Here is a 21,123-nt window from a genome sequence, read left to right as displayed (position 1 = left end):
CTGCTTACTCGTCCAGATTACCGCATGGGCTCACTTCAGCGCCGTACCGCTACTTTCACCCACCACTGACGCCAGCAAGCCCTGTCATTTCAAAACGGAATTGTATCCGCCTGGGCTCACGACACCCGGATTTTCATGGTCATCCCTCCATCATTTCAAAGATCCGAATCGACGGCAACATCACCCTCTGCTGCCTATATGAAGAACTGGCGGAATCACGGCGCCTTTAGTGGGCGTGTGAACAGCACGACGATGCGGTTTTCTAACCCGCTCTGCTTCCTCGTCGAGATTACCGCATGGGCTCACTTCAGCGTCGTACCGCTACCTTCACCCATCACTGACGCCAGCAAGCCCTGTCATTTCAACAACGGAATTGTACCCGCCTGGGCTCACGACACCCGGATTTTCACGGTCATCCCTCCATCATTTCAAAGATCTGAATCGACGGCAACATCACCCTCTGCTGCCTATATGAAGAACTGGCGGAATCACGGCGCCTTTAGTGGGCGTGTGAACAGCACGACGATGCGGTTTTCTAACCCACTTTGCTTCCACTTCCCGATTACTGCATGTGCTCACTTCAGCGCCGTACCGCTACCTTCACCCACCACTGCCGCCAGCAAGCCCTGTCATTTCAACAACGGAATTGTATCCGCCTGGGCTCACGACACCCGGATTTTCACGGTCATCCCTCCATCATTTCAAAGATCCGAATTGACGGCAACATCACCCTCTGCTGCCTATATGAAGAACTGGCGGAATCACGGCGCCTTTAGTGGGCGTGTGAACAGCACGACGATGCGGTTTTCTAACCCGCTCTGCTTCCTCTTCCAGATCACCGCATGGGCTCACTTCAGCGCCGTACCGCTACCTTCACCCACCACTGATGCCAGCAAGCCCTGTCATTTCAACAACGGAATTGTATCCGCCTGGGCTCACGACACCCGGATTTTCACGGTCATCCCTCCATAATTTCAAAGGTCCGCATCGACGGCAACATCACCCTCTGCTGCCTATATAAAGAACTGGCGGAACCACGGCGCCTTTAGCGGGCGTGTGAACAGCACGACGATGCGGTTTTCTAACCCGCTCTGCTTCCTCGTCCAGATTACCGCATGAGCTCACTTCAGCGCCGTACCGCTACCTTCACCCACCACTGACGCCAGCAAGCCCTGTCATTTCAACAACGGAATTGTATCCGCCTGGGCTCACGACACCCGGATTTTCACGGTCATCCCTCCATCATTTCAAAGATCCGAATTGACGGCAACATCACCCTCTGCTGCCTATATGAAGAACTGGCGGAATCACGGCGCCTTTAGTGGGCGTGTGAATAGCACGACGATGCGGTTTTCTAACCCGCTCTGCTTCCTCTTCCAGATCACCGCATGGGCTCACTTCAGCGCCGTACCGCTACCTTCACCCACCACTGATGCCAGCAAGCCCTGTCATTTCAACAACGGAATTGTATCCGCCTGGGCTCACGACACCCGGATTTTCACGGTCATCCCTCCATAATTTCAAAGGTCCGCATCGACGGCAACATCACCCTCTGCTGCCTATATGAAGAACTGGCGGAACCACGGCGCCTTTAGCGGGCGTGTGAACAGCACGACGATGCGGTTTTCTAACCCGCTCTGCTTCCTCGTCCAGATTACCGCATGGGCTCACTTCAGCGCCTTACCGCTACCTTCACCCACCACTGACGCCAGCAAGCCCTGTCATTTCAACAACGGAATTGTATCCGCCTGAGCTCACGACACCCGGATTTTCACCGTCATCCCTCCATAATTTCAGATCCGAATCGACGGCAACATCACCCTCTGCTGCCTATATGAAGAACTGGCGGAATCATGGCGCCTTTAGTGGGCGTTTGAACAGCACGACGATGCGGTTTTCTAACCCGCTCTGCTTCCTCGTCCAATTCCTCGTCCAATGGGCTCAATTCAGCGCCGTACCGCTACCTTCACCCACCACTGACGCCAGCAAGCCCTGTCATTTCAACAACGGAATTGTATCCGCCTGGGCTCACGACACCCGGATTTTCACGGTCATCCCTCCATCATTTCAAAGATCCGAATCGACGGCAACATCACCCTCTGCTGCCTATATGAAGAACTGGCGGAATCACGACGCCTTTAGTGGGCGTGTGAACAGCACGACGATGCGGTTTTCTAACCCACTTTGCTTCCACTTCCCGATTACTGCATGTGCTCACTTCAGCGCCGTACCGCTACCTTCACCCACCACTGACGCCAGCAAGCCCTGTCATTTCAACAACGGAATTGGATCCGCCTGGCCTCACGACACCCGAATTTTCACGGTCATCCCTCCATCATTTCAAACATCCGAATCGACGGCAACATCACTCTCTGCTGCCTATATGATGAACTGGCGGAATCACGGCGCCTGTAGTGGGCGTGTGAACAGCACGACGATGCGGTTTTCTAACCCGCTCTGCTTCCTCGTCCAGGTTACCGCATGGGCTCACTTCAGCGCCGTACCGCTATCTTCACCCGCCACTGACGCCAGCAAGCCCTGTCATTTCAACAACGGAATTGGATCCGCCTGGCCTCACGACACCCGGATTTTCACGGTCATCCCTCCATCATTTCAAAGATCCGGATCGACGGCAACATCACCCTGTGCTGCCTATATGAAGAACTGGCGGGATCACGGCGCCTTTAGTGGGCGTGTGAACAGCACGACGATGCGGTTTTCTAACCCGCTCTGCTTCCTCGTCCAGGTTAGTCCTGTTATACCTCAATACGCTAAGAAATCGAATAATGTTTGTCTGCGGCTGTTCCCACGCCCGGGAGTTTTGCTTTCCGTGTTCAGTGAATGCTTTGATGTTACAACCCATCTGCTTATGTTGTCCGGCGATGTTGAGCTCCACCCTGGGCCTCCGCTGAACACGAGATCGAGGGTGCAGGGCTCTCCGTCAGATTCTGGTTCCACGCAAATGGACGATATGCTTGCAATATTGCAAACTGTGAACACGCGGACTGAAAAAAATGGAAAGGGATCAGAATGATTTAATCAAGTATGTTGACGATCTTATAAAAACACAGGCTAAATTTCAAGAAAATCTGGCAGATATAGAAAGAAGGCTAACAAGGGTTGAACCCTAAACCGGCGCCCTTGAGGCAGTTGAGGAGGAGCTACAGCGTCTTCGCCAGTCGACTGATCGTCTTTCAAATGAAAACTCTCAACTGCACTCTTAACAGGCTGACTTTGAAGACAGGCAGCGGCCAGACAACCTTCTTTTCTACGGCCTATCAGACACACAATCCGAATCCTGGGCTCAGTCAGAGGAAAAACTGGATAGAATGCTTTCGTCCTGTTTGAAAATTCCACCCACCGAAATTCTGGTCGAAAGAGCACACAGGCTCGGCGTGTATACTCCGAATAAATGCAGGCCGCTTATTGCTAAATTTTCGTCTTACAAGCTTAAACAGAAAATACTCGTCGCTAGTTCTAAGCTGAAGGAAGAAAAAATTGCAGTTAGTGAAGACTATTCCGTCGCTACTCGTCTTGCTAGGAAGAAACTGGTTGAATTTGGCAAAACCCAACCATTAACCTTCAAACTTCGCTTCAATAAATTGTACATAAACAACTGGTCGAATCTTCTGATGACATGCTTGCACTATCTATTCCTTCCACCTCATCCGCTCAGCCCATCACTGATTAGCACTACGCGAGGGGTAGTGGAATAAAGTTACCCGTCAGTAACCAGCTTTCATTTTTATTCACAAATATACGGAGCATACTTCCAAAACGCGACGATCTTTGCTCTGTTATCAATGCTTGTGATGCCGACATAGTATGCCTTACTGAAACCTGGCTGTCTGCGAAGGTTGATAGCAGTGAACTCTTTGACTGTCAAAAGCGCTACAACATTTATAGGTGTGACAGGGGTGCTCGGTGTGGTGGAGGCGTGCTTATTGCCGTCTGTGATGCTATTTTGCGCTTTTCGTATCCATTGTACAAACCGATTTAGAACTAGTCTTGGTTGAAATTCGCACGTGCTCCAAGAAATTGATATTGATTACTTGCTATCGTCAGCCTTCCAGTTCACCAACCTTTGCCGACGACCTTCATGATGTCATCCATATGATTACTGTGCGGTATCCAAACATTCCCTTCATTTTACTAGGCGACTTTAATTTACCTAACATTGTGTGGTGTGATGTAAATTCTTATTGTAATCCTTTTCCTAGTGAAGGCGATAGATTTTTGAGTTTGTGCAGTGATTTCAACTTGTCCCAGCTTGTGATGCAGCCAACTCGGATCATGTCGACTACTTCTAACATATCCTTGATTTAATTCTTACTACTTCGCCTGATCTTTTTCAGCCTTTAACGTTCCTACCAGGGCTAAGTGATCACTTACTGCTTCATTTTTTTATCTTGCACCGTACCTCATCAGTGTAACCACAAAAAATGTATCCGCGACTATAAAAATGCTAATTTTGATGCTATTAACCATGAGCTGTCTGCTTTTTTAAATTATTACTTAACAAGTTTTTATGATCGCTCCGTGAACGCTAACTGTAATTTATTTAAAGAAAAAGTTTCATCGCTCACTCAGAAAGACGTTCCGCGCACAGTAATTGCTTCTAACCGGCAGTCACCATGGTTCAATCAATCGTTAAAAAGCTTTAGTAACAAGAAAAAACGCATTTTCCGCTCAACAAAACTAACTGGCTCTCAAGAACGTTGGGCTGCGTATCATACGGTGGCTGCTGAATACAAAAAAGCCCTCAAACACGCTGAGACATTTTTCAATTCTAAATTACCATCCCTTTTAGTTAGTAACCCTAGGCAATTTTCGAACTTAGTCAATAAAAGAGATGATTCAGGCATTACGCTCAAAGACTCAAACAACCAACTAATCCCACTTGAGTGCACAAATGTCCTTAACTCTACTTTCGTTTCCGCGTTTTCCAAAAATCTGTATTCTGTAGCCCCCACTTATCCTGGTGCTGGTTTTACACCAATGGACCCTATTGTCTTTGATATTGCTGGCGTGGAAAAATTAATTGAAACACAAAAAATTTCTTCATCGTGTGGTGTTGACAACATCAATTCCAAGTTTCTGATCAGGACTAAAGTGTACAGCGCTATAATACTTTCTAATCTATTCCAGCAATCTCTTCAGACAGCCTGTATTCCAGAGGACTGGAAGGTTGGGAAGGTGATTCCCTTGCACAAGTCTGGGGACAAACATTCGGCACTTAATTATCGACCCAATTCACTTACGAGCATTTCATGTAAAATCATGGAGCATGTCATTTACACTCACCTTGTATCATTCCTTCTGTCAAATGGCTTTTTTACGGATTATCAACATGGATTTCGAAAGTCATTTTCAAGCGAAACTCAACTATTATCCTTTACACATGATCTAAATTCCATCCTTGACAGGGGTTCTATTGTCGATTGTATATTCCTAGATTTCTCTAAAGCGTTTGACAAGGTTTCGCATCAACTGCTGTTTTTAAAATTAAGTAAACTTAACCTTGACACTAACGTTCTTGCGTGGCTTCATTCTTTTCTTACTGATCGTTCACAATTTGTCACTGCTAATAACACTTGCTCCTTCTCTTCACCAGTTCAATCGGACGTTCCGCAAGGCTCAGTGCTGGGACCTTTGCTTTTTCTCATCTACATCAACAATTTACCTGATACCATATGCTCATCGATTAACCTTTTTGCAGATGACTGCGTCATATATCGCGAAATTAACAGTTATTCGGATGTAGCGCTTCTTCAGTCCGATATTAACCGTGCTCTTTTTGGCTGGTCTAACTCGTGGAACATGCAACTAAACGCTAAAAAATGCAAGTACAAGCGTGTTTCTCGTCATATTACAACACTGCCCTCATTTCATCTTAATAACATTATTCTGGAATCTGTGTCCTCTTACAAATATCTAAGCGTGTACATTTCTTCTAATCTTTCTTGGAAGACGCATGTACACCATATAACCAAAAATCTAATCGCATGCTGGGCTACATACGTCGCAATTTTTATCTTTCTTCTAGTCCTGTAAAATTACTTCTTTACAAATCATTAGTTCGTACTAAACTAGAATATTCTGTGTAAAGAAGAGGTTCCTATTAAGTGGGCAGATCACCGAGAAGGAGGAAAAGAAAGTGATATTGCGGGCCCGCTGACTGCAAATTAGGCCACCCCTGCTCCGGTCCTGCTCGCTACCAGTGCCCGCTACCAGTGCCTGGATCCCCGCTTAACACTTGGTGGTGGTCGCGGGATTTCTCTTACATTTCCTCGCCCTGGAGCACCGCAGCCGATGAATTCCTACCTCAATGACTGACTCCAGCACTAACACCACCGGGCCCGCTACCTCGGCCCCTTCTATTCCATGCTCCGGGGTGCTTCGCCAGCGGGACCCGCCGGTCTTCAGCGATACCGACGATCAGGACGTCGAGGACTGGCTTTCTTCGTATGAACGCGTAAGCACCCACAATAAGTGGGATGACATCCTAAAACTTAACAACGTGATCTTCTACCTGACCCAAGTAGCAAAGTTGTGGTTCACAAATCACGACGCTGACATTCCAACTTGGGCCTCGTTCAAATCCCGATTTGTGGATGTCTTCGGTCGACCTGCGGTCCGCAAGCTTCGCGCCGAACACCGTTAGCGCGAGTGGATGCAGCAGACAGGAGAAACCTTTACCAGCTACATCGAAGACGTTTTAGATTTGTATCATCGTGTAAACGCATCAATGACTGAAGCCCAGAAGATTCGCCACATCATGATGGGCATCCACGAAGGCGTATTCAAGATTCTGATGGCAAAAGAGCCCCGTAGTGTAAGTGAGGTTGTCGCGATGTGTCAGAGCTACGACGACTGTCGTCGGCAACGCATCGTCCCTCGACAACCTGAAGCCACGATCGCGGCTATGTCTGACGCCCCTGTCCGCTCCACACTAATTCAAGAAATTAAAGACTTCGTACGGGAAGAAGTTGCACGGCAATTATCGCTAATTTCAAACGTTCAGCATTCCAGCTCACACCTGGCTCCAACCATACGCCAGGTTATTCAGGAACAAGTTGCCGACGCACTTCCGCCCGCTCGACAACCTACTCTTCATTCCGCACCACTGACAGCTCCGCTCATTCATGCCGACGCTGTTCCGACGTCCGGACCCACTCCACTGCCTTATGCTGAGGTTGCCGCAAGACCACCCCCTCCTACGCCTTTGCCATTGTATGGTCCGCCTCAGCGCGCATTTTTCACTCAGCGTCCTTCGCCACCGATTCTACGCCCTTGGCGCACATCTGACAACCGGCCAATTTGCTTTGCATGTGGTCTCCCTGGCCATGTTGCACGCCTGTGCCGCCGTCGCCCGACACCGTACGCTTTCGATCAGAGCCCAGTTGCTTACGCACAGCCGCCGACCCCACCCCGTGCGCCACCTCAGCCCTCGTCTCACTTCGACTACTTCTCGCACGACCACCGCTCAACCTCTCCGGGTCGTCGCTCGCCGTCACCGATGCGTCGTCGCTCTACCTCGCCAATGCCGGAAAACCACTAGACGCAGTTCCGCAGGCAAGAACTGCGCTTTCGTCGACAAGTGAAAGTCCTGCTTCGCAACCTAATAATTAAATCGAACTTACCATTGAAAATGTTTGTACTCTTGCGCTTGTAGATACTGGTGCTGCTGTGTCGGTTATTGACGTTAGAATGTGCCGCTTGTTACGAAAAGTTGTTTTGCCGTATGCTGGGATTTCTTTGCGCACCGCCACTGCTCAGCACATCGCACCGCTCGATACCTGCATGGCTCGAGTCACCATTCAGGACGTCCTCTATGTCATCAGTTTTATTGTTCTCCGTGACTGTTCCCATGACATTATTTTAGGGTGGGACTTCTTGTGTCACAATCGCGCCGTAATTAATTGCGCTCGTGCCGAGGTAGAGCTTTCTCCGCTGAGCACCGCACCGACCGCCGTTAACGTTCTTGGGGAAGCCAAATGCCACGTTGCGGATGCTACTGATATCCCGCCTTTATCTGCCGCTATTGCGCCTATAAACTGTGCCTCTCTTCATACAGTACAGTGCTCTTCACCCCATCTTCTTTTTCCGTGTCGCGACGCTGTCTTCCCCTACCCTGCGCCGTCCTTAGTGTACGAAGCGGTCGCACCGAACTAGCCATTACTAACGATTCGTTCTATCCACTCACGTTGCAATGTGGCGAGTGCGTTGGGCATGCCGACCCTGTTCGGTCAGAAAATTTTGTCACCGTCCCGCCGCTTCTCTCCGCCTGTGCCGACACAATCTCCGACAGCTTCAGTGCCCTTCGCCCACCTCGTTCCTCGTCTTCTTCATCGCTTCTTGCTGCCTTTGAGAAAGCCATCGACAGTGCTCTCGCTCCAGATCAACGCGCCAAACTCTTCGATTTGCTGAACCGATTCCGAACTTCCTTTGAAATCCAGCAGCCATCCTTGGTTCGGACATCAAATCTTGCCCACCACAACTATACTGGTACGCATGCCCCGTTACGCCAACGTCCTTATCGTGTATCAGCCTCGGAGCGCCGCATTATTGATGAGCAAGTCAATGAGATGCTCCGTAGAGGTGTTATTAAGCTTTCCAGTAGCCCTTGGGCGTCCCCGGTCGTTTTAGTCGAGGAAAGACGAGTCTATTCGATTCTGTGTGGACTACCGCCGCCTTAATGCGATCACACAAAAGGACGTCTATCCGCTACCACGCATAGCCGACGCGCTGGATACTTTGCGGGGAGCAGAATTTTTCTCTTCAATTGATTTACGATCTGGCTACTGGCAAGTTTCAATGGCTGAAGACAATCGCCCCAAGACAGCTTTTGTCACCACCGACGGGCTCTGAGTTCAACGTCATGCCGTTTGGCCTGTGTAACGCGCCCGCCACCTTTGAACGCATGATGGACAATTTTCGCCGCGGTTTGAAGTGGCACACATGTCTCTGCTACTTGTATGACATCGTCGTATTTTCATCCGACTTCGCGACCCACCTAACTCGCCTTGAAACTGTCCTGCAATGTCTTAGCGACGCTGGTCTGCAGCTCAATCTGAAGAAGTGCCATTTCGCCGCTCGCCAACTTACTATTTTAGGACATTCAGTGTCTAAGGATGGCATCCATCCTGATCCATCTAAACTCCGCGCTGTCGCTGAGTTCCCGAAGCCAACATTTATCAAGCAACTACGCAGCTTCACAGGCTTATGCTCCTATTTTAGGCGTTTCGTTCGGAACTTTGCGACCATCATTGCTCCTCTGACGCGACTTCTCAGCGCCCACAAAGATCTTTCTGCCTGGTCGCCGGCTTGCGATACTGCTTTTACGAAATTGCGCACGATACTTAGGTCACCCCCCGTATTGCGCCACTTCGATCCGGCTGCTCCTACCGAAGTACACACCGATGCCAGTGACGCCGGCCTCGGCGCTGTTCTTGCCCAACGAAACCCCGGTGTTGATGAATACGTTGTGGCGTACGCAAGTCGAACGCTGACCAAGGCCGAGACCAATTACTCGGTGACAGAAAAGGAATGCTTGGCAATTGTTTAGGCGCTTCAGAAATTTCGGCCATACTTGTATGGGCGCCCATTTGATGTTGTTACGGACCACCACGCTTTATGTTGGTTGTCTTCACTAAAATACCCCACCGGCCGTCTCGCCCGCTGGTCGCTCAGGCTACAAGAGTATGACATCCGAGTCATCTATCGTACAGGGCGTAAGCACTCCGAAGCAGACGCTTTATCTCGCTCGCCAGTGTCGCCTGACGCTCCGTTGTCCCCTGCTTCCAGCTCCGCCTTGTCTTCCTTGTCCATCGACGACATGCCATCAGAACAGCGCAAGGATCCGTGGCTTACATCACTAATCGATCTTCTTACGAACTCGTCACTTTCACCGGCTCCTCGCGCCCTTCGTCGTCAAGCGCAGCATCTCGCCCTTCGTGACCGTCTTCTCTATCGACGCAGCTATATGCCAGATGGCCGTAAGTGGCTGCTCGTCGTACCTCGCCACCACCGAAGTGATATCTGCGCATCTTCCCATAACGATCCGCAGTGTGGCCATCTGGGTGTATTTAAGACTTATGAATGGTTCGACAGCGCTTTTACTGGCGCGGTATGTATACCTTCGTCAGTAAGTATGCGCGTTCGTGCATCGATTGCCAACGTCGCAAGCCACCTCCTCATCAGCCGGCTCCACTACAGCACCTTCCGTGCCCATACCGACCATTCGATCGTGTTGGCATCGATTTGTATGGACCTCTGCCGTACACACCTTCAGGAAATCGTTGGATAATCGTGGCCGTCGATCACCTTATTCGCTATTCGGAGACAGCAGCACTTGAGGATGCCACCGGACCCACTGTCGCGTCCTTTCTCCATCATTTCATTCTGCGGCACGGCGCCCCCCATGAACTTCTAAGTGATAGAGGCAAATCTTTCCTATCCGAGGTTGTCGAAGCGCTCCTACGCGAATGTCAAACCATCCACCGGACAGCCAGCGCGTACCACCCTCAAACCAACGGACTGACAGAGCGCTTCAATCGCACACTAGGTGACATGATGTCCAAGTACATCGCCTCCGATCACTCCGATTGGGACAAGATTCTCCCATTTATAACTTACGCCTACAACACCGCCGTTCAAGCAACTACCGGATTCTCGCCATTTTTTTCTGCTGTACGGGCGTGAACCTTCGTCTCCACTCGACACCATCCTTCCCTATCGTCCTGATATCTCAGAGTATACATCGCTTTCAGCAGCTGCCAGGCACGCTGAAGAATGTCGCAAACTGGCTCGCTCACTCACTTCGGACGATAAGCCCAGAAACAAGCGCACAGCGACAGCAGCCACTCTGTCCACCAATTTTCTCCCGGTTCTTACGTGTGGCTCTGGGTCCCATCGACACCACCCGGTCTGACCAGCAAATTTATTTCTAAGTACCACGGACCCTACTTGGTGCTCCAACAGACTTCTCCCGTGAATTGCCTAGTTGAACCGCTAGCCGCATCCACCGACCTTCGCCGCCGTGGGCGTGAGATTGTTCACGTCGACCGTTTGAAGCATTACTACGATCCCGCATTCTTTTCGTCTCCCTGAGTCGCCAGGATGGCTTCTTTTTTCTTCGGGGGCGAAATTGTAAAGAAGAGGTTCCTATTAAGTGGGCAGATCACCGAGAAGGAGGAAGAGAAAGTGATTTGGTGGGCCCGCTGACTGCAAATTAGGCCACCCCTGCTCCGGTCCTGCTCGCTACCAGTGCCCGCTACCAGTGCCTGGATCCCCGCTTAACAGCTGCATCTATCTGGGACCCCAGTCAAGAAACACTCATCCATCAGCTTGAATCTGTTCAGAGCCGGGGGGCACGTTTCATTCTTTCCAAGTATCATCGTAACTCCAGCGTCACCACTATGAAAGCTAATTTATCGCTACATCGTTATACGGTTGGTATTCCTGCGTGTCAAACCAATCAATTTTAAAATACATCCATCCCCAGCACGTCGGCAAGTTGGAACCACCTCCCCCGAAATGTGGTCAAAATCTCTGATAATTCTGTGTTCATATCTGCCTTACTCAACCTATCAGTATCATAAACACATGAATTTGTTGCAATGCCATTTTTTTTCTTTTAGCTATTTTGAGATCAGCCAATCTTTTTTTTTAAAAAACTTATATTCTTTATTGCGTTATTGCTTTTTGAGCGTCATTTCGTCCTTTGCAAAAGTTGCCTTTATGCCCTGTATACTTATGTGTTGTTCCTTCTCAGATGTAGGTGTGTACTCAGAATGTTTAATTGCTTATTTCTTTTACGTAACCTCTCTTTTTTTTCTGGAGAGCGTCATTTATATGTTGGCATGTATTTTGTTGCTGTTTTTTATGTTATACTTTTGTAATATAACCCACTCCCCTCTGTAATGCCCTCGGGCCTTGAGGGTATTGAAATAAATAAATAAATAAACTTACATCCTAATGTACTAAACTGGATCAAGGCCTTCTTAACAAATCGTTTTCAGTCAGTCATTGTGAACAACCACTCTTCCAACCCTCTCCCTGTAACATCCGGCGTTCCACAAGGCTCCGTTCTAGCGCCCCTACTGTTTTTAATATATATCAACGATCTCCCACAGCATGTATCCTGCCAAATTCGAATGTCCGCTGACGACTGCGTAATTTACCGCCAAATAACAAACACAACTGATCAAGAAGCCAAATTGAACAGTGGTGCAAAAATTGGCTTATGACCCTGAACCCTAGCAAATGCAAGCTTCTTTCCATTACCCGTCGCAATAAGAGTCATGCCTTCCATTACAAAATCGCTAACGAGTCCATTGAATCTGTACCATCTTTCAAGTACTTAGGCGTCACATTATCTAATGACCTAACATGGAATGCACATGTTGCTAACGTGATATCATCTGCCACCAAAACTCTGGGATTTCTTAAACGTCACCTTCGCCTAACCTCGCATCACGTGAAATTGCTCGCCTACAAGTCACTTATTAGACCTAAACCTGAATATGCATCCGCGATATGGGACCCGCATCATATTAACCTCATAAACGATCTAGAAGCCGTTCAAAACCGCGCTACAAGGTTCATTCATTCTTCTTACTCGTACGACGTCAGTGTTTCAGCCCTAAAAGCTAAATCAGCACTATCGCCTCTTTCCGTTCGTCGTCGCATAGCCACGCTATCACTGTACCACAAATTCTTTCACTCATCCCTTAACCGTGACCTCTACATCACACCAGCATCTTACATTTCCCACCGCACTAGCCACACGTTTCAAGTGTTTCGCCCACGTGCCCGAACTGTTACTTTTTCGGCCTCCTTCTTCCCACGTGCAGCTAAAGATTGGAACGACCTTCCCCAGCATATCGTCGACATCACCTGCCCTTTATCGTTTGCTAGCAATCTAAACAACATTTTTTGTATATGATCACATATATTGCATTGTCTTGTACCTTTTCTGCTCATCCACCCCTTATGTAATACCCGCGAGGGGTCTTTAAGGTAATAAAATGAAATGAAATGAAATAAAAGTAGTGGCCGGTGCATAGACTTGGATAACTGTTATGTTGAAAGGGGTACCTTGGATCCGAAGTGAAATCATTCGGTCGTTTTTGGGGTTGTACCCTAGCATTGCTTTGCCCATTCTTCTGTTTACTATGAGAGCGACCCCAATCCTTCTCTTGGATTCGTGACCACAATAAAAGACATAATGATCGCAGGAGTTAAATTCTCCCATTCCGGTCCACTTGAGCTCGCTGATACCCAAGATATCAATTTTCAATCTGTCCATTTCTCGCTTGACGACATCCAACTTACCTTGCGTCTTAGATCTTACATTCCATGTTGCTATGTGATATATCTCCTTGCAACATCGGACTTTCCGGTCGCTTCCCGACACATCCACAACTGAGCGTCCTTTTGGCTTTAGCCCAGCCGCTTCATTCGTCCCGGAGCTACTAGGAATCGCCCTTTGTTCATCCCCAGTAACGTGTGGGACGCCTTCCAAACTGGGGGTGCTCATCTTCCGGCGCCTATCATTAATGGTATTGCGACTGGCCATAGGGTTTTCTTGGCAGGAAATACTGGAGTGGGTTGCCATTACCTCCTCCAGTGAATCACATTTTGTCAGAATTCTCTTCCGTGACCTGTCTATCTTGGGTGGCCCTACACAGCAGAGCTCACGACTTCATCGAGTTTCGCAAGCCCCTCCGCCACGAAAAGGCAGTGATCCATGAAGGGGTCATCTTGGCCATGTAAATGCTATTTTTTATATGTCGCAGCGTTCAGTTCACATATCTCCGTGCATCCGCGCACTCAACAAGCATCCAGTTTTTTTCGCACTTCTTATTGGCAGCCAACATCAGCAATTAAGCGCTTGCGAAATGAGCACAAGTGCTCGTTCACGTACACTGAATTCATTTCCTCAAACCTATAAGGTCTGTACATGAGGGCCTTGTTTTTCATGCCTTTTCATGAAAGGCACCCGCTTCCTTCAATAAAAAATTGTGCTACTATATACTTTTCTGTTTTGCTTCCATGAATGATGACCCTATCATATACGTCAATGGGGGAAATCGCTACTGTTTTCCCCACACTTTATTAGAGTTTTTTCAGGATCTCGATAAAGGTTCCGCCTGTGTTCACGGATATCTATTTGATTTCCACATTCGCATTCGGCGCATCCTGTTCACACTGTACCAGCAGAGCCTCTCACGATTTGACTCGGATAGCAAGTCAATCCCAATCTAATGAATTTATAATAATTTCAAGAGGAATTGCCGCCACACATAGTAATTAAGTGATGCTTTTACATTATCACACGTAAGGAGTTTGAAGTGTTTCTGCGAAGTTGGGTTTATAAGTGTTAATTCATTCTTTCTTGTTATGTTACTGCTTTACTACCTGTGCTGAACTACGGTCTGTGTCCACATTCACTATGCTTACCTTAATTCAGCGATGACAGATAAGCGTTCAAGGCCTCTGGGCGGCATACCGGTTCCACAATTCAAATTTTCTAAGCTGTATATACTTCACTTTGCACCCCGCTGAGATGGCGCAGTGGTTACGGCGCTCGACTACTGTGCTAAGGATGCGGGATCAAATCCTGGCCTCAGCAGCCACTTTTCGATGAAAACGGAAAGCAAGGCGAGGTCAGTGCACGTTAAAGACCATACGTGGTCGAGATTTCCGGAGTCCTCCATTACCTCATATCTCATAGCCCGAGTCGCTTTAGGAGGCTAAACCCTACAAGAAGGTTATTGAAAATTAGGATGTTTATCGGGATGTTTTTGCACATGTTCTTGACGCGCAACGTCATTCTGTTGCCGGTTCGAGGCTCGAATTCATGTGGGATGACGTCATAACACTGCTTGAACAATATGATTTATTTTAGACCACATTTCTGGCGACAATGCCCGGTTTCGTTGCCGACGATATATATAAAGCGTCCGCCATAAATAGCGCCGGGGTGGAAGGTTTTTTATCAAGTTCCGATACTTCCGGCCATCGGAGGCCCTGTAACATGCATTGGCTTCGCATAGCATTATATAGCCGGCTTTGTGATTGGGACGAGAGTCAGCGTAGGGAACAGAGTGGACAAATCACGTAAGACTCGCGCATCAGTTCTTTATTGTGCTTCGCATCAAGCAAGCGGTTTAGATGCCGCAGCAGCACCGTTTAATGTCATTTCACATGATCACATTTCGCCGGCTCCCGAACGTTTGAATGTGCGATAATGATCTTCTGGTCGGCCATGGAAAATTGAGAAGTGCCATGCCTAGAACGGCGAACACAAGTGTGAGGCCACCGTACCTAATCCTGCGGTGAAATAAGTAGCGGACGAACATTCTTGTTATGATGTCGGGCGAGCTGTGCGACGTGACCGTGCAAGTAGCGAAACATATATTTTTATATGTTGATAGTTTCCATCTAGACAGGGATATTTTCATATTGACAGGAGAAGCCACAGTATAATGCTTATTCGGAAGCTCATGCTTCCGTTTCACATCGCGGCTGTAGGTGCGGGCCGCCTCGCATACTATGGAAAGCTACGAAAACCTAATGTGCTGCCTGAACTACCATGATTCGTGTTAAAGGTGCTAAACTTATTTGGAGTAAATCTTTGCGCCATACATTAAGAAACACCACGTTTTCGCACAGCTCCGTAGGGAAACCGCACATCACCACACGGATTTGAAACTATACTCAACTGTGCATTTTTAGCGATTATATTCATCCAATGGTTTGTGGACACCCTTAAAGTTAGAGTACAATTATAATGTGTTGGTAACTATTCCTTAACGTCTACCTTTACATCCCTCTGAACAAACATCGCAAGGACATTCATAATGCTTTATATGGGAAATAAATTCGTCCTACAGCTGTCGGTGGGAAATATGACTTCTGTGCAGGTATCTCCAAGCATTCCGCCCAAATATATTGTCGCAGCCTGTATGCCCTGGGGTGACCGGCTGCCTCTGGGGCTTTTACACGCTGGTGTAGCAAAGACTGCCACAGTAAGGAAATGCAAACGTAATTCATGGAAATTTATTGCCAGTCGAAGAAGAGTCTCTAAGGGACGTAACAATGGCGGTCTTTGTATTCATCTGAGATACTTTGGATATTTTCACATACATTGCAACCCAAACTGACGAGCGCGTTGCTTTTCACTTCTGCCAAAATATGGTGGCCTCGCCCGAGACTGAAGAGGAAACATCTTTCCCAGAAGGAGAGCGGCACAGGTATGATACGACGCATCACGCAGCTAAATATTTTCAAAATAATGTGCCCCGCATCCCTATTGTTGCTTTAAGAGAACGCTCTTATTCACGCAGTGAATTTTATTATTTGCTTAGGTTTGAGTGCAACTGTACTCCGCAGTGAGGCATTTTCTGTGCTTTGGCAGGGACCGTTAATGTCAATTCTTCTCAGGCCTTTTACGCACTCCAACAGTGAAGTCTTCCGCGGTCAGAAAGCCTAGTCCTTTCTTGATCGTCAATGGTACCTGCAAAGAAATACATCACAAAGGAAAGATTATTTCTCAGTACACTTCAAAACTGTGAAATCTCGTTTTTGTGGTGCTCTTCCGTAGTTTGATCATATTATTTACCTGGTTATTCTTATGTTATTGTGTTTTCAAATAAAGTTAGATATTCTTTTCTCATGCAGCCTGAACTGACTACATAAAGATCGGAAGAATCAGGTATCTACTAGAAGAAATAACTTCAAACATCCTATATTTTCCAGCGTAAACAGCTATACATAATGGAAAAAATGTGGCAGATATGTTGCGCTTTTACAGAGTAGAGTTCTTTGCCGACTGTCGTTGTTATATTTCGTTTATTATAATGTTTCATGACGCTGCTTAATACGAGAAAAAAATCAGAGTGCAGTCTTTTCCACAATACGCAGTCCGCGCATTCGGCGGCAGGAGCAGCTGCCGAGCTGCACCGCTGCGCAGTAGGACTCTCGCTGAGAAGGTAAACTCACTGTTAATATATTCGCCCTCATTTTCGAAGGAAACGTAGTTCACTTGATAAATTGTATGTGCGACGACCACCTGTCTAACCGGTGAAGCTTGCTATATGATGGAAGGCACCAAGCTAGTGCGCTCCTACGAGCGCAACCTTCGCACACGGCGCCTATACACTATATAATGCGCTAACATTGCGTCAAGCCAATCTACTGCCGCTTCTCACGCTCCCTAATTACACTGTAGAAACAAGCCTATGCTGCTTAGCTTCAAACTACGCCCAGTAAAATATGGCGCCGTGTACTATGTTTAAAAAGAAAACTTGAAAGCATTTTAGCTCGAAAATACATCTGGAAACGTCTTTTTACTGGTACCGTCAATTTTGCATATATCGAACAAGGATATCTCGAGTTATAACTTATATCGAACTGTCTTATATCTCGTCGAAAATACCATCTAAATGTGTAGGAATTGTGTTCGCGTTCACCGAAGTTCTGCTCACCGCAACATTAAACTGCGCCCTGTTCCTTGCAAGGGGCTCTCTTCTAGTTGCATCTACAAGTAGACTCGAAGCATGTTCGCGAGTGGAGCCTTGGGCCCCTGCTGGTAGCGCTAACGGTGCAAATCCTGTTGATGGTGCCAGTTACCATTCGATCTGGCATTCTTGTTTTCAAGATATACTTACTACATGCGGACAAACTAAAGTTCGGCGTACCACTGCCGAGCAGTAAGGACCGCCCTGCTTACTATAGGCCTATTGCCGCCCTGCAGTGCCCTGCTTTACTACTGAAGGCAACGCCTCCTCCTCCTTCAATATGACCCAACCATACATTTGGAGTGCGCGCTCGTGCCTACCGAGCAGCACATGGAGCTGCACTTCGTGCGCACTTCTTGACGCTCTATTTTCGCGTCGGTCTCACTTTTGTTGTGTCTCTATTGGGGGCTATTATATGTTATGCCTCCAGTAGTATGCACCCTCTAGCCCAAATGAACGTTCTTTTAGACCATCTCTTAACGCTTGTGACATTTATGGCAAAGGTGCGTGTGCGTGTGCGTGGGCTTCGCGCATCGTCGCAACCGTGGCGTGAAGCGGACTCCGCGTTCAGCGCGTCGCTACAGACAGTGTGCCGCTAACATTGGTGCACCGTATTCACACTTCTGGGTGAGAGTGCAGCTCCTCTGCTGGTATACTTTATATATGAAATTATCGATGTATATATAATATATATATATATGTATATATATATATATATATATATATATATATATATATATATATATATATATATATATATATATATATATATATATATATATATATATATATATATATATATATATATATATATATGGAACTATTTTGAGATCGCTTTCTAGTTCGTTATATCCCGCATCGACAGTTTTCAACATAAGACGGTATCAATAAAGAGGGCTAAACCATAAAGATGCGACTGTTGGAAGGAGGAAACGAAACTACAGGGGGTGCACATTGGTTCTAGCTGAGGCGCCACTGCTACCCTGTGTAGACAGGGGAGAATGGAGAGAATTTGGTTGGCCTTGACCAGAAAATATCGGTCTATGTGGGTCATGTTGCCATATTAGAAGAATCTATGCGTTAACTAGAGCTGAAAGGTGATGATCAAGAAATCCGTTCCAAAAGGTCCAACTTTATAGTATACGGAAAACTAGAAGATGAAAGCGAAGGCGCACATTCCCTATATGAGCATATTAATCCAACTATCGCCAAAGACAACCTAAAAAGATCTAATGAAAGGATTCGCAGCCTAGGTAAACCAGCAGCTAATAAGACTAGAACGTTAATTGTGAAGCTAGCCGATTTCCGAGACAAAAGTAGAGTGGTAATTACCTGCGCCTAGCTCAAAGGGACCGAAAAATTTTGCTACTACATAAAGCCAAAAACATGTGCTGGTTACCTTACCACACATGTGTGGTAAGGTAACCAGCACATGTTTTTGGTTTTATGTACTAGCAAAATTTTTTCTCTATGCTGCGAATTCTGGCAGACCATGTGTGGTAAAGTGACCAGCTTGGAATCACGCATTTACATCTATAATTTCATGATGCAGATAATACGAGTATTCTTGACTACCTTTTTTCGAGTATGCTCCATTTCAGGAATTTTTAATAGCGCTTCTACTGATGTCAACATGCTCTGGGGTAGGTTCAAGGAAATTGTGTTCTTTTGTAGCAAATTAATATGTGCCAAATAAAACTATAAAAACTAAAATGAAAAGCCCGTGAATAACGCGAGACATTATTCGTGACAAACCAAAAACCAAACTTTTACGCAGAGTACTTAAGCTTAGGCCCAGCGTAACGACTGGGACCAAGCTTACCAGTTCTATTAATTACATGAAATTTAAAACCAAGGTTGCAAAAAATAAATATTACACTCAAACACTTTCCACCTATATCAAAACTGCACCTAGAAAATTCTGGAATTATATCAACTTAAGAAAGCAAAACGAAAAGGTATTTTGCATTGAAAATAACACAAAAGCCACCAATTCTTTCAATACATATTTCTAGTCAGTTTATACTATCGATGACGGAAAACTGCCTGACATCGATGCATGCACGTCCAGCACATTACAGAAAATTACTGTAGCCGATCCTGGTGTATTTAACCTTTTGTTAGATATTCATTAAGAAGTGTGCTGGCCCAAATAACATCGCCAATGCTTTCATCAAGAGATATGCTGAGTGGACTGCGAAATTCTTGTGCCTGATTTTTAAAAAAAAAATCTTTAGTAACAGGAATAGTTCCAGCAGAGTGGAAAATAGATAAAATCATTCCTATACACCAGTTCAGTTCAGTTCAGGCGTTCAGTCGTGTCCGACTCTTCGTGACCCTATGGACCATGTCACGCCACGCTTTCCGGTCTCTCACTATCTTCTTAACATCACATAGCTTCATCTGCAATGCCTCGAGAATGCCATCTAAACATCGCGTTCGCTGTCTACCCCTTCTCCGGCGACCCTCAACCTTTCCCAACATCAAATCTTTCTCCAACGACTCCTCTCTTCTCATCAGATGACGAAAGTAGCTGAGCTTTAACTTTAGAATTTGACCCTCCAATGAGCAGTCAGGGTTTATGGTCGACAATATCGACTGATTAGATCTTCTGGCAGTCCAAGGAACTCTTAAGAGTCTTCGCCAGCACCACAATTCAAACGCGTCAATTCTTCGGCGGTCAGCCTTTTTCACAGTCCAACTCTCGCATCCATACATCACAACTGGAAAGACCGTAGCACGGGTTATACGGATCTTGGTTGGCAGACTAATGTCTCTGCTCTTTACTAGGCGGTCAAGGCTAACCATTGCTCTCTTTCCCAGAAGCAGGCGTCTCCTAATTTCATGGCTGCAGTCTCCTTCCGAGGTAATCTTGGCGCCCAAGAACAGAAAATCTGTCACAGCTTCCACTTCTTCTCCATTGATGCTCCAGGACTTGATAGGGCAAGACGCCATGATCTTCGTCTTTTTAATGTTCAGATTAAGCCCAAACTTCTCACTCTCTTCTTGTACGCGCATCAGAAGTCTCTTGAGATCCACTTCACTTTCTGCCATTAAAGTGGTATCATCCGCATATCTAAGGTTGTTGATGCGTTTTCCAGCGATCTTCACTCCAGCTGAAGACTCGTCCAGACCGGCCTTCCTCATGATGCACTCTGCATATAGGTTAAATAGGCAGGGCGACAGTATGCAGCCTTGCCTCACCCCTTTCTCAATCGGAAACCAATCAGTAAGACCATGCCCAGTTCTGACTGTGGCCTCTTGCCCTCCATAAAGGTTCCTGAGGAGACAGATGAGGTGAATTGGAACTCCCATCTCTTGGAGAGCTTGCCACAATCTGCTGTGATCTACGCAGTCAAACGCTTTCGCATAATCAATAAAGCAGAAGTAAATGGGTTTCTGGAACTCTCTTGCTTTTTCCATGATCCAGCGAAGGTTGGCAATTTGGTCTCTAGTTCCTCTGCCCTTGCGAAACCCAGCTTGCACGTCCGGAAGCTCCCGATCCACATACTGCTGCAGCCTACCTTGCAGGATTTTTAACATCACCTTGCTAGCAGGCGAAATAAGCGCGATCGTGCGGTAGTTGGAACAATCT

The 21,123-nt window shown here is 46.9% G+C and overlaps 1 protein-coding gene and 1 pseudogene across 1 annotated transcript in view; one reads left to right on the top strand and one right to left on the bottom strand.

Annotated features, from left to right (window-relative positions):
• Window positions 1-6,328: 6,328 nt before the first annotated feature.
• Window positions 6,329-11,782, top strand: LOC146187307 (uncharacterized; annotated as a pseudogene).
• A 4,545-nt stretch (window positions 11,783-16,327) lies between these two features.
• Window positions 16,328-21,123, bottom strand: part of LOC146187306 (cytochrome P450 3A24-like) — an 89,674-nt gene continuing 84,878 nt past the window's right edge. The window contains exon 14 of the mRNA XM_084607633.1: window positions 16,328-16,525. Coding sequence (XP_084463759.1) covers window positions 16,439-16,525 — 87 coding nt within the window. The 3' untranslated portion in view covers window positions 16,328-16,438. The remainder of the gene's footprint in view (window positions 16,526-21,123) is intronic.

Source organism: Amblyomma maculatum, chromosome 6, assembly GCF_055883805.1.
Source record: "Amblyomma maculatum isolate TAMU_Amacu chromosome 6, ASM5588380v1, whole genome shotgun sequence".
Lineage (NCBI taxonomy): Eukaryota > Metazoa > Arthropoda > Arachnida > Ixodida > Ixodidae > Amblyomma > Amblyomma maculatum.
The sequence above is the reverse complement of the archived record's forward strand: the minus strand, read 5'-3'. Positions and strand labels throughout refer to the sequence as shown.